The sequence below is a fragment of the Cyclopterus lumpus genome, chromosome 10 (genome assembly GCF_009769545.1).
Source record: "Cyclopterus lumpus isolate fCycLum1 chromosome 10, fCycLum1.pri, whole genome shotgun sequence".
In the NCBI taxonomy this organism is placed as follows: Eukaryota; Metazoa; Chordata; class Actinopteri; order Perciformes; family Cyclopteridae; genus Cyclopterus; species Cyclopterus lumpus.
Window position 1 is genome coordinate 7,123,546 of NC_046975.1, and position 11,448 is coordinate 7,134,993.

At 44.7% G+C, this 11,448-nt stretch overlaps 1 protein-coding gene across 4 annotated transcripts; it reads left to right on the forward strand.

Moving 5' to 3' along the window:
- Window positions 1–819: 819 nt before the first annotated feature.
- apool (apolipoprotein O-like) lies at window positions 820–8,741 on the forward strand. Of its 4 annotated transcripts, none has more exons than XM_034544023.1 (12): window positions 820–897; window positions 2,187–2,285; window positions 2,386–2,511; window positions 2,904–2,958; window positions 3,392–3,490; window positions 4,488–4,579; window positions 4,668–4,778; window positions 5,384–5,552; window positions 5,658–6,100; window positions 6,272–6,323; window positions 6,598–6,717; window positions 8,231–8,741. In XM_034544023.1, the coding sequence occupies exons 1-12, from the start codon at window positions 886–888 to the stop codon at window positions 8,317–8,319; spliced, it is 1,467 nt and encodes a 488-aa protein (XP_034399914.1). In that variant the 5' UTR covers window positions 820–885; the 3' UTR covers window positions 8,320–8,741. The 4 variants fall into 4 exon arrangements, with proteins under 4 accessions (XP_034399914.1, XP_034399911.1, XP_034399913.1 ...); XM_034544020.1 differs by having other exon boundaries at window positions 5,658–5,908; window positions 5,945–6,323; XM_034544022.1 differs by having other exon boundaries at window positions 5,658–5,860; window positions 6,020–6,323.
- The last annotated feature ends 2,707 nt before the right edge of the window (window positions 8,742–11,448 follow it).

Below are 11,448 nucleotides of genomic sequence, written 5' to 3' on the forward strand. Positions count from 1 at the left end.
TCTGTACATTAAACTGACTAAAGATGATATTAAAAAAGAAAGAAAATTACATTTATTCTTCCTAAAGTAGCCTTTTTTGGTTTCATATATATGAATATATATTACAAAAAATACAGATTGTAAACATAAGTTGTTAAACTTTGACTTCAATAAACTGAATCCTCTGCACTATGAGCTACGATCTGTATATGTGTACCCTTTCTTGGATTTATTGAAACAGCATTACAGCGTGTTGACTTGTGGTCATCTAATGAACCAGGAAGCCACATGGTCTTCTGCACATCTGTATTATCTCAAATGTATTTGAGCTGGACCCCCACCTGCATCCACCTAAAGAGTTGTAGACAGGTAGACTATTATGCATACATCCACCCAGAGCATCCATCTCATTCTAGATTAACCTGGTAGGGTAGCTCTTGACTGATGGGCTCATACTTTCTGAAGCACCACCCACCACCCTCTGTGCAATGTCACTGTACCCTCTGAGTCCCCGTCGTCCATTGCAACCAGTGCACTCAACTATGCTGAAAACAATACCACACGTACTTAACTTAGGAACATGTAACATATGAGCACATCATGACAAATATATTTACATTTTTTGACACTAGCAGAAAGAAGTTATGGCGACACAATAATCCCAGATTCACCTCATCTTGTATTGTACTTAAGTCATGCCACATTTACCCGTGGACCGCAGCCTACCTTGCCCTGTCCCGAATAAAACACAATATCATGCACAATTTCCCTAAATGTGGCATTTTGAGCAGCAGCACATATCCGCTGCAGGAGCGTCTTCTGTCCGCTAGGTGGCAGCAGCACACCGTGTGTCCGAGCCCCTCCAAGCTGCTCATCAGAGCCGAAAGAAGAAGGAGGAGCGCTGTCATGGCGGCCAAGGTGAATGCGTGACTTTACTTCTTCGTCAAAGTGTGTTTTTAATGAATGAGCGGGGGATAGAGAGTCCGTCCTCGTTGCTGCACACGCGGACGGACTCCCTCTCCAGATGAGCCGCGCACGCGGCGTGAAAACAGCGTCGCTGACTACCGTCTGCTGCGTTAGCCTCGCAGAAGGAGTCGTGCTAACGAGACGTCAGCGAGCTGACGGCGGTCTGACCTGTAGCCTTAACGTTACCGTGAATTACCTGACACGCGCGAGCCTTGTGCTTCGTTTGCCTTCATGAGACTGTTAACACGGCCGGAGGAGACGTTGCAGCCCACGTAGCTTAGCTTAGTGGGATGCGGTGACATGTCACCACAACACCACGAAGGTCTGGGTGTCACTTCACGACACATATGGCCTTGTTGCGGGTTAACGTGCACGTACCCTAGCTGTTAAACACGCCGACTACAGCAGTGATAAGCGGCTAAAACACCCGAACATAAGCGCTGTGTTTAGGTAACGTTTGGAAACGCGACGCATGTTATAGTTTAAAGTACCCAACTGTACACAGTCCTTAGAATGAGCTCCAGCTGAGCATTACAGTGCCTGCGTGGCAATGCTTTAATAATAATATTATATATGTAATCGTATAAGAATAACACTGGGAGTGACTTTTGATGCTTTAATAATGTACTATTGTCACACGTGTTGCTCTCTCTTCTACTTCAGTGAAATGATGACTGCAGGACTTTTACTTTGAAAGGAGTATTTGTGCATTGGGCTTGTTCCACGTTTACATACACGATCTTCAATCTTTACCTCTGGTCCTCATGAGTCATCTGTCTAGCAGTGATGTGTGTCTGTGTGTTGTTGCGATGAGCGGACCGTTAATAACGCTGCAACACTTTAAACATCCATCCATCCATTTTCAATACCGCTTATCCTCATTAGGGTCACGGGGGCGCTGGAGCCTATCCCAGCTGACATAGGGCGAAGGCAGGGGACACCCTGGACAGGCCGCCAGTCCATCGAGGGCACATGTAGGGACATACAACCATTCACTCTCACATTCACACCTATGGGCAATTTAGAGATCAATTAACCTGCAGCATGTCTTTGGACTGTGGGAGGAAGCCGGAGAGCCCGGAGAGAACCCACGCTGCCACGGGGAGAACATGCAAACTCCACACAGAAGGACCGCTCCGACCGGGAATTGAACCCGCGGCCCTCTTGCTGTGAGGCGACAGTGCTAGCCACTACACCACCGTGCAGCCACTTTAAACATTTTTATTATTAATATGTCCTAGGTGGTGATGGTGGCCGTCCCAACGGTGATGGGCATAGCCTCCATCCGTGTGTATACTGTGAGCGATGTGCCCGCTGATGGACTGGTTACTCGGGAAAAGGTATGGTTGTCCCTGATTTGTCGGCAGGTCTGATCTGAGAAAAACTGACTTGTTGCCCGTCCAAATGATGTACTAATTAATACTCTGTCTCTATCCCCAGCTGAACATCTACAGCCCGCTGCCACCGTCTGCTCAGGCCCGGTTTGTTCCAGAGAGGCCGGGTGTTATTCAGAGTGGGTTAACTACAGCGAGAGAGCACATGCGCCCATTGGTCCAGGCTGTTAAGGTATTTCGATTTTTGCTGTATGTATTTAGAACAACCCTTGGATGGGTGATGAACGAGTGTTATGTAAATGAAACAGAAGCTAAAACGCACCGAAGAAGTCTTATCTTGCACCTGAAGTGTTAGTTTTCCAACCCCGATCTTTGTTCCTCTAGTTTATGGTAACCGAGCACACTCCCACGTGCTGCGGGTGCGACTTTGCAAAGTTCAGGAGTCAGACAGGAAATAGCGTTCATGCAGTTAACTCGGCTGCAAGGTTTGCTGCGAGGAGATTTGTCAGTTTGATACTGTGCAACATGGGGAAAAAAACCCACTTCACACTGAGTCAGATGTAGATGTGTTGTCGATGGCTTGTTGTTGTGGTTCACGTCAGCTTTTTCCTGTGCTCCCTGCAGGGTGCCTGTGTCTCTGTGAAAACAAGAAGTGTGAATGTATACTATGCCGGAGAAGGTGAGTCAAAGATATAAAATATAAAACTCTCCCTCCCTAAGACTCAAAACATAACTCGCTGTGCCCAAAAGTCACATATTTGTACTGACACCAGAGAAACACACCTTGCATAGTGTACCAGAGTCATCTATCTATGACTGCATGTACTGGTGCTACAGTATGTACGGTCACATCAACCACCTGATCTGTAACATCTTTACTGTGTCCCCAGAAAAAGCACTAGTGCGTCTTACAGTAATGATACTGCTACACATAATATTGCTGTTAATTGTATTACTATTTATATATTATTATTTATGTATTATATTATTTATATATTACCACTCTTACTGCTTGTGAAGTGTAATATGACAATATGAGCAGAGGGCTCACAAGGTCAGAAATTGAAGGAAGGTTTTTCCTCATGTTTACTGTTTTCCTGTGTTTTCCCCAGATGTGTACTATTACTTAAAAGACCCTCCCCCGGGTTTTCTACCCAGATTTGGAACCGTCACCATGGCTGGCGTACTTGGCATGTTCTTGACACGGAAAGGTAACTCATGTCACGATATCACAAACACTTCAGGCCTGCTGGGAACGATGGTTTTGTCATCTATTATTCCATCTCTTTAACAACAATGTTATAATATAATAAAGAAACTGCATTCCATCTCAAAACAAACATTTTGAGGTGTATCTACATAAATGGTCGCATAGAGTCACATCATATATATATATATATATATACACAATATTTAAGCATATGTTCATTTAAATTTTTGGTGGCAGATGAGATTTCCCCACTGGGGATTAATAAAGTTTTCTAATCTAATAATATATAATCTAACCTTTATTGAATTTTTTCAAATTACATTCTTTCCTAGGCAACCATGTGATACTTCCCTTTGTGCCATGGAAGTTGGTAAATAATTCATGGTTCTTCACAGGAAGTCTACACTAGTATTTAGATGCATCGGTGTTGTATTAGAAACTTGCTATTTTGCATAAATAGAAAGGATCTGCCGTGAGTGTTTTGCAATGTCATAGTAGCATGCAAGCTAGCTCAGGTTCTCTTTAGATGAGGCAGACCTGTTCCATGCAGCTGTGTGGTGGTAGCAGGTGTTCATAATACATCCTCACATTCATCCACCATGATGTGGACGTCTGAATGTAAAATAGTATGAATAATACATACCGTGGACTCAATCACTTTGTGAACCATAACATCCGTGTCACACAGCAGGCGCTCGTATGAGACTGTTTTGCTTGCAGCACATTTAACCTGAGGATTACTCAGTCTCTGATGCAGCTGGCACAGATCATCAGTGTTTACAGACCATAGTTTGCCAACTAAGTCCCCAAAAACCTCCACAAAGAAGCACAAGACGCAAGAGGTTAAGTTTCCGTTTTTCTCAGCAGTCTTAATCTCTCTGTGGGGAGTCAGTTAGAGGACATTTCTCAATAGCAGGACCAGATTAAGTTTGGTTCCAGGTTTTAATCTGTGTCAAGTTGGATTGATTGTTATTCTTCATTGTAAACATTAATTTCAGGCTCTCACTTCAAGAGGTTAGCCGTTCCACTGGGCCTGATGAGTGCAGGAGCTTCAGTGTGCTACCCGGCTCAGACGGTGGCTGTGCTGAAGGTATCCTACTTTTAATGCTGACCTCTTGTTGTTGCCAGTAACAAAGTCCTTAGTTTCTAACACAACCACTATCTTTTGTGCTACCCAGGTGACGGGTAAGAAGGTGTATGCTGTCGGGCAGTGGAGCAGCGCTGCAGTGTCTTCACTGCTCAGCTCCAAGTCGCAGGACATCAAAGACGTTGCTGCTTCACAACCACAGGTTGTGTGTGTGTGTGTGTGTGTGTGTGTGTGGTTGTGTGTGGGTGTGGGTGTGTGTGTGTGTGTGTGTTAATGGTAACTCCCTTTCCACTGAATGATTTCCGCCTACATTCTTAACTTTCTCAAAGAAATCCCTCATGCCTCTCATAGGGTTTATTATGAATTTCCTTTCCCATTAATTTGCCCTTGTATGATGGTTGCATTGTTTCTGTTTCTTACCCTTTTGTGCTTCATACAATGTGGCTTGAAGAACTTTGTTATCTTCATATAAAACTTAATCTCACTGTAATGACTCCGCAGTGCCAGCTAAATGTAATGTACCTGAAATGTAAAATGCTAATGTAGGCAATTACACACACACACACACACACACACCCACACACCCCCCTTCTCCAGTCAGTGTAATACATTGAATCTATTAGAACTGAAAACTGAGTAGTGCTTAATTCGGTTTGTAAATGTAATGTGTTTCTTTTGTCACTGACAAGTACAGTTTAGTTGTGATTAATCAAACGGTGAAATTCATAATAATAGTTTTGTATACAATAATGTATTCAAGCCTTCGATCAACAGATTTAAATGAGTTTTATTCTTTGTCCACGTTAGACAGCTGCAGTAGTTGACGAGGCCTCAGAGCCCAGCTCAGCCCAGAGCTCTACAATCCCAGAGAGAGAGGTTGAATCAGCCGAGTCTGTTGTCGCTGTCATAACAGAGGAGGCGTCGTCAGTAGAACCAGAGATTTACCCCGACCAGACCCCCACAGAGACCAACGCAGGTATTGTAGATATTGATCTCGGTCTGCTTGTCTCTCTGTCTACGTCTCTTTAGTTTAACACAAAGGCTGCTACTTCTGGTTTGCGTTATTTCCTCTCCTGTCCAGGTCCAGTGGCACATTCAGTGCCAGTAGAGACAACGGCCATCGCAACCTCTGAAGAAATCAATGCATCTGTTGGAAGTGAGGAGCCCTCAGACACAAAACGAGCAGCAGAGGATATCTCCACTGACGCCAGCCCAGCTGAGCCCACGCCAAGCTTAGAACCAGAGACCTTGACGGCTTCTCCGGTGGAGTCTGTCCTGGTGGAGGTCGCCGCTCCAGTGGAGGTCGTCCCGGTGGAGTCTGTCCCGGTGGAGGTCGCCGCTCCGGTGGAGGTCGCCGCTCCGGTGGAGGTCGTCCCGGTGGAGTCTGTCCCGGTGGAGTCTGTCCCGGTGGAGTCTGTCCCGGTGGAGGTCGTCCCGGTGGAGGTCGCCGCTCCAGTGGAGGTCGTCCCGGTGGAGTCTGTCCCGGTGGAGGTCGTCCCGGTGGAGGTCGCCGCTCCGGTGGAGGTCGTCCCGGTGGAGTCTGTCCCGGTGGAGTCTGTCCCGGTGGAGTCTTTCCCGGTGGAGGTCGTCCCGGTGGAGGTCGCCGCTCCAGTGGAGGTCGTCCCGGTGGAGTCTGTCCCGGTGGAGGTCGTCCCGGTGGAGGTCGTCCCGGTGGAGGTCGCCGCTCCGGTGGAGGTCGTCCCAGTGGAGGAACCACCAACTCCAAAAGCCTCAAATGAGCCAACAGGTACGTAAGATGTTCTGCTCGTAGTGTTAAAGACCTGGAAGTGCTCTTGGAAACCCACCGTTGGTACAGAAGTGGATTCAATGGAAATGTAGCTTCTTGTGTGGAGAAAATCCTAAAACTATTGTACTATACACCAATTCTTTGTTAACTGCCAAGAGGTAGCTGAGAACGTTATGAATGTTAATAATGTGACGATGGCTTTCATAATGGTGGAAACGCATTCGGTCATGTCCGTGCTGCTGATCCTGTGTTATATTTTGATACGACTCCTCAGTGCCAGTTGTTGAATCAGCTGAGCCGGAACCTTCTGTCCAACCCGAGTTAACTGAGCTGCCACAAGCTGCTGCTGTGGACGAGACTCTCACACCACAGCTGGCACCAGGAGGCAGCAAAGGTACTGTGAACACCACTACACCAATGCTTTGGGTGGAGAGTCGGGCATCCACACACACACACACACACACACACACTGCGTCTTTTCCGGGAATTTCCCTAAACTCAAGACCCAACACCTGAATGTGTTGGGTCTTGTGCTTGTTAGGAGCGGTGATGTTCACTTTCCAGACAGTTTTCAGTCAAATCGTTCTTCGGTCACAAGCCGGCTCTTCGGCCAATGGAAAAACAATTTATTAGATCGCAAAGAATGATATTCACCAAATATACCTTGAGGGATGTAATGCTACCAGAGTCAACATTTGATTATATGCAGTTTAAAAAACTCCACCATGTTCTAGACACCTTCTCTGGACAGCCTGAAATGAACCTGACCAGAAAGACAATGATCCCGTATTGCATAATCACTGCATTGAACATCTTACCATGAGGCCAGATATCTCTGCCGGCTGGTTTGTCTGTATGCCGCTTATCTCCACAATCGTTCATCTGCTCCACATTTGGTGAGTGTGTTGCTAGAGTCTCCAGAGACGCGGGAGTTTGTTGTCACATTTGGTGTAATTTGTGCTGGTGACACATCGTAATAAACTTTGAATAAACCAACACAGCGATGTGGGCGGAGCTTCAGGGCTCCGCAGCAGGTCGTCTTATCGGCTTCACTTCCCCACTGAACTCCTCACTTCCCGGGAGTCAACACGAGCAGGTGTCTTTTCCCGGTGTCTAAATTAATACTAAATTATAACACTAATCACTTTAGCGCCAGTGAAATGCCTAATTAAGTCTACGCTCTACCTAAGAACCAGGCTGTTATGTCAAATCAAGCAACTAATGCGTCTTTTTGGAAATGACCTCCTCTAACCGCAGGTAACCGTGACTTGGGTGTGTTTTTGAGGGGCAGATTTTGTGATTCGGGGCCCCCCGGTAAACGCCAACTTACTTCACTTTGCACCCTTTCTCTAACTGGTAAAACACACAACAGCACATTGAAAGTAAAATAGAAGAATTATCAGCACAATAAACTTAAATGTAACATCTGTTCAAAGTGGCGCTTTTAACTTCTAATATGATGCTGGACAGTTAAACACATAGTGATTAATTTGAGAACAACATAACCAGCAACATCTCTCTCTCAGGTAAATGCAGTACTACAATGTAGAAGTACACAGTACAGTATGTTGTGTACAGTTGAGTTACGTATTTTTGGGGGCCTTCCGTAAGTTATTTTAGAATACAATGAGTTTGAATAGTAAAATAATTCACTATTGTTTTTAAATCTAAACACCATGATGAATGTCTGAACCTGGTGGTTTTACCTGGTCGTACACTGGTATTGTATGATCACAGAAGATTGATGGGACACTGAGTACTCTTTAATAAATTAGTTGTAACGATTAATTCTTTAGTTGGTTCTAACATGGATATGGTTGTTATTTCAGTTGATGCTTATGGGTTTATTGTTGTAGTATTTCTGTGCTTGTGACAGATGTTGTTGCATTTCTCTTGCTCTCCTCCAGGGGGCTCTGGCTTCAAGCAGGACCCTGCTCTGATGGACTTTGGCCAGTCCAACCCCGAGGATGAAGACCTGTACAGCACACGCAGCTGAGGCCACATTCAGAACTACAGACCCTGTATCATTACTCAGGAAGTCTTTCATCAACATTTCCATTCTCATTTCTTCGGCCCACATCATTTTTATTTCCACAGAAAAGGTCCTAGTACGTTCCTCAGTGCTGAGTCAGTTTGAGTAGGACAGGAACAAGGATCACGCCCACTGCTGTTTACAAGTCTTTTCATCCACAGATGGCAGATTTGTCTTTCTGTTTGTGTCATTTAACAATTATTGGCTTTTGTGCGACAACTTTCACAGTCATGAGTGCACGGTGCTTGTATTTACTGTAATTTATCTGCTGAAAATACTGCACATGGATTGGTAATGATTACATGAAGGACTATTGCTGTTGCATTGTGTGACATGAAGAATTGTCCAGTTATTTAGAACCAAAAATAAATATATTTTTCATGATTTCATGTTGTCAATTACTTAATACTTTTACATTACATGTTAGTTGTGTTATTTAACGTTATATTTTATATATATATATATATATATATGTTAGCATGCCACACAAACCAAAACGCTGCATGTTTGCATTGTCAGCACGTTTGTTGCTTAGCTCAACGCTCCACTGGGCCTGTGCGTAGACTCTGTTCTTGTTAATGTTGCGCTACAACTTACTTACTCAATTCGTTGTACCAAGTCAGAAATCGACTCATGCAGTAAACAATTCAATGAGCCCCACTTCCTTGGTCAGTGATGAACAAGTTGTGTAACTGCTATTAAATCTGACCCCAAAGGGATGCACTCATTGTTTCCTGAAACAAAAGCTGGGACGCTGACATTGAAATTCCAATGACGAACAAGAAATGAAATGATTCTGTCGAGGAACTCCTTTTGCTTTGAGCGGCGAGTGATTGCATTAACACATAATGCTATGAAGCAGTTCTGGTGCCACATGTTTCTGCTTATTTGTGTGAGCGCTACGTTAGTACGGAAGGACCGGGCTATCTGTTTACGTCTTTATAGCTTCACTGACCCTCGGAGGAACCGGAGCTCCCCAGACGTCATAAACTCTGCTCACCAGAGTCACGACCCTCGGGACTCTGGTGTGTGGATTTGCTCACATATGTTCATCGGAGGAAAAACTAAGAGAGAGATCAATAAGACACCAATACTTTCCCATCCTCCTTCCTGTTATACGTGGGAGAAAAACACGGTATCTAGGCGTCCTGCGGCATCGGTGCTACGGGTTGGAGACGGGTCGAGGGACTTGTGGGCTGGTGTTACTGTGCCGTTTTCTTTTTTTAAAAACAACTCCAGAAACAAGTTGTGCCCTGGATTCCTTACCCTCCAACGGCTTTTAACAAACCCACATGGAACTTATTGACTCTGATCAGAATAGAACAGAGCGGAGAGAGAGAGAGTGGGAATGCTGTGAATCTGTGCAACCCGCTCCACTCTCATGGACATCTTGTTGCTGTAAGCTCGGGGGCCGGTGTCAGAGGCAAGATGTGATGCTAAGTATAGCCTCGATCTCGCCTCTCTCAAGGGTCCCCTACACATAGGGGCCCCCTTCCGTACAGCATCCCACACAGGCAGCAGCTATGATTATGTTCTGAGAACAAACAAATGTTACACTGGACTCTGTCATGTTGTCCAGAGCGCCTTCAGATTTGTTCTTGACCAGCGGAGAGGAAGCAGGGCTCACAGCCCTGACCTTTCACCTCTTACCCCCATGAGCCGTGTTTTCCACAGTCACGGCCCGTTATCTTCCCAGGATCCGGCTTGTGAGGGAGACCCCCACCGTCAAATAAGCACACGGCACATTTATCAGTACAGAATATAAACTCAACAACTATGTAAGCAATGTAAGGGTGTTTGTGAATACTCGTGCATGTCGTCGTCTCCTTTATTTGCACGGGTCAGAGTGCAGTATGTGCAAACAGCTTCTCCTCTGCTCATCGATGTAGATAAAGAGTGACGCTCATAGAGCACACATACCTATCAACTGATCGTTGCTTGTTTTGCAGACAACTGTCTGTATAACTTTCGCTCGCAGCAACAGCCACGGATATCAAATAATGGTACATCGAGTTAATGAGAGCAGAAGAAAGAGAAAGACACTTTTGACAAAGTAAAGCAACAAAAAGTAAGAGAGGAAAAAAAAAAAATGTCACGCTTTCAATCCATAAAAAACTCAAACACAAAGTGAAGAAATAATTGGCCGTGAGATTGATGTCCGGTCCGGGCTGAGATGTAAGCGGAGGTTTGATCCTCTCCGCTCCGTTGCTCTCCTTATCTGCTGCCTTTTGGACCGTCAAACAGCCGTGGACGAACTCGCACTCCCACACATGCTCCAGCTGTTGGTCACTCGGCCCTCGATTCGGGCTTCTGACAGCGAGAAGAAGAGCACCTTTTGAAATCGGCGAACGTGTTTTTCAAAATGCAACGCGGTCTCTGAAAAGTGAAACATTTAATGACCCGCGCTCCGCATGCCGCCTGAATCGATTGTCTGAAGATAGCGTAGCGTGAGATTGCCCCTCCAATTGCTGACGAAGGTCAAAGAAGGTCAAACCGGAGCCGCTCTGAGATAAACCAGTAACAATAAACAAAGTGAAAGTAAGACTGAATTTGAAGCCAATAGACGAAGCGATCTCCTCATTTGAATGCCTGTAATGTTTTCAGTGTTTTCAGTATGCTAGATTTGGTAAGTTATGTGTGGACAAAGTTGTGCTTAACATCTTTACACGTGTTTAATCGTGTCATTCCGACAGTATTTTATTTTTACTTGTAAAGTCATTTGTTTAATATTTCTCCACTTGTGTTGTGCGCTTGTCTATTATCACACATATGTCAGACCGGAGTCAGGTGATTATTCCTTTATGCTAATAGGAATAAAACAATGTGGCAATAGAGCTCTGATTCAATACATCTATTTGACATTAAATAGAGAAAGTGTCAGCTGAAGATGTATTATTACAGTAATTCAGAATGAACAGCACGTTCATCCTGTTTAATGTTCTCATTGTATGAAGAGTATTAAGTAAACAATGTGAATGTGCAGGCCGAATGTAAACGTCTGCATGTTTTTGTACGAGTGCTCTAAATTTATACATTCTTTTATTTATTAAGCTTTTCATAATCACATTTTTGTGATTTTTTTTATTTCTAAAT

Bases quoted from the DNA above. Each gene is read 5' to 3' on its own strand.
- apool (XM_034544019.1), top strand. The intron at 4,580-4,667 runs GTATCCTACTTT...TGTGCTACCCAG, and splicing joins AGACGGTGGCTGTGCTGAAG to GTGACGGGTAAGAAGGTGTA. The intron at 6,324-6,597 runs GTACGTAAGATG...ACGACTCCTCAG, and splicing joins AGCCTCAAATGAGCCAACAG to TGCCAGTTGTTGAATCAGCT.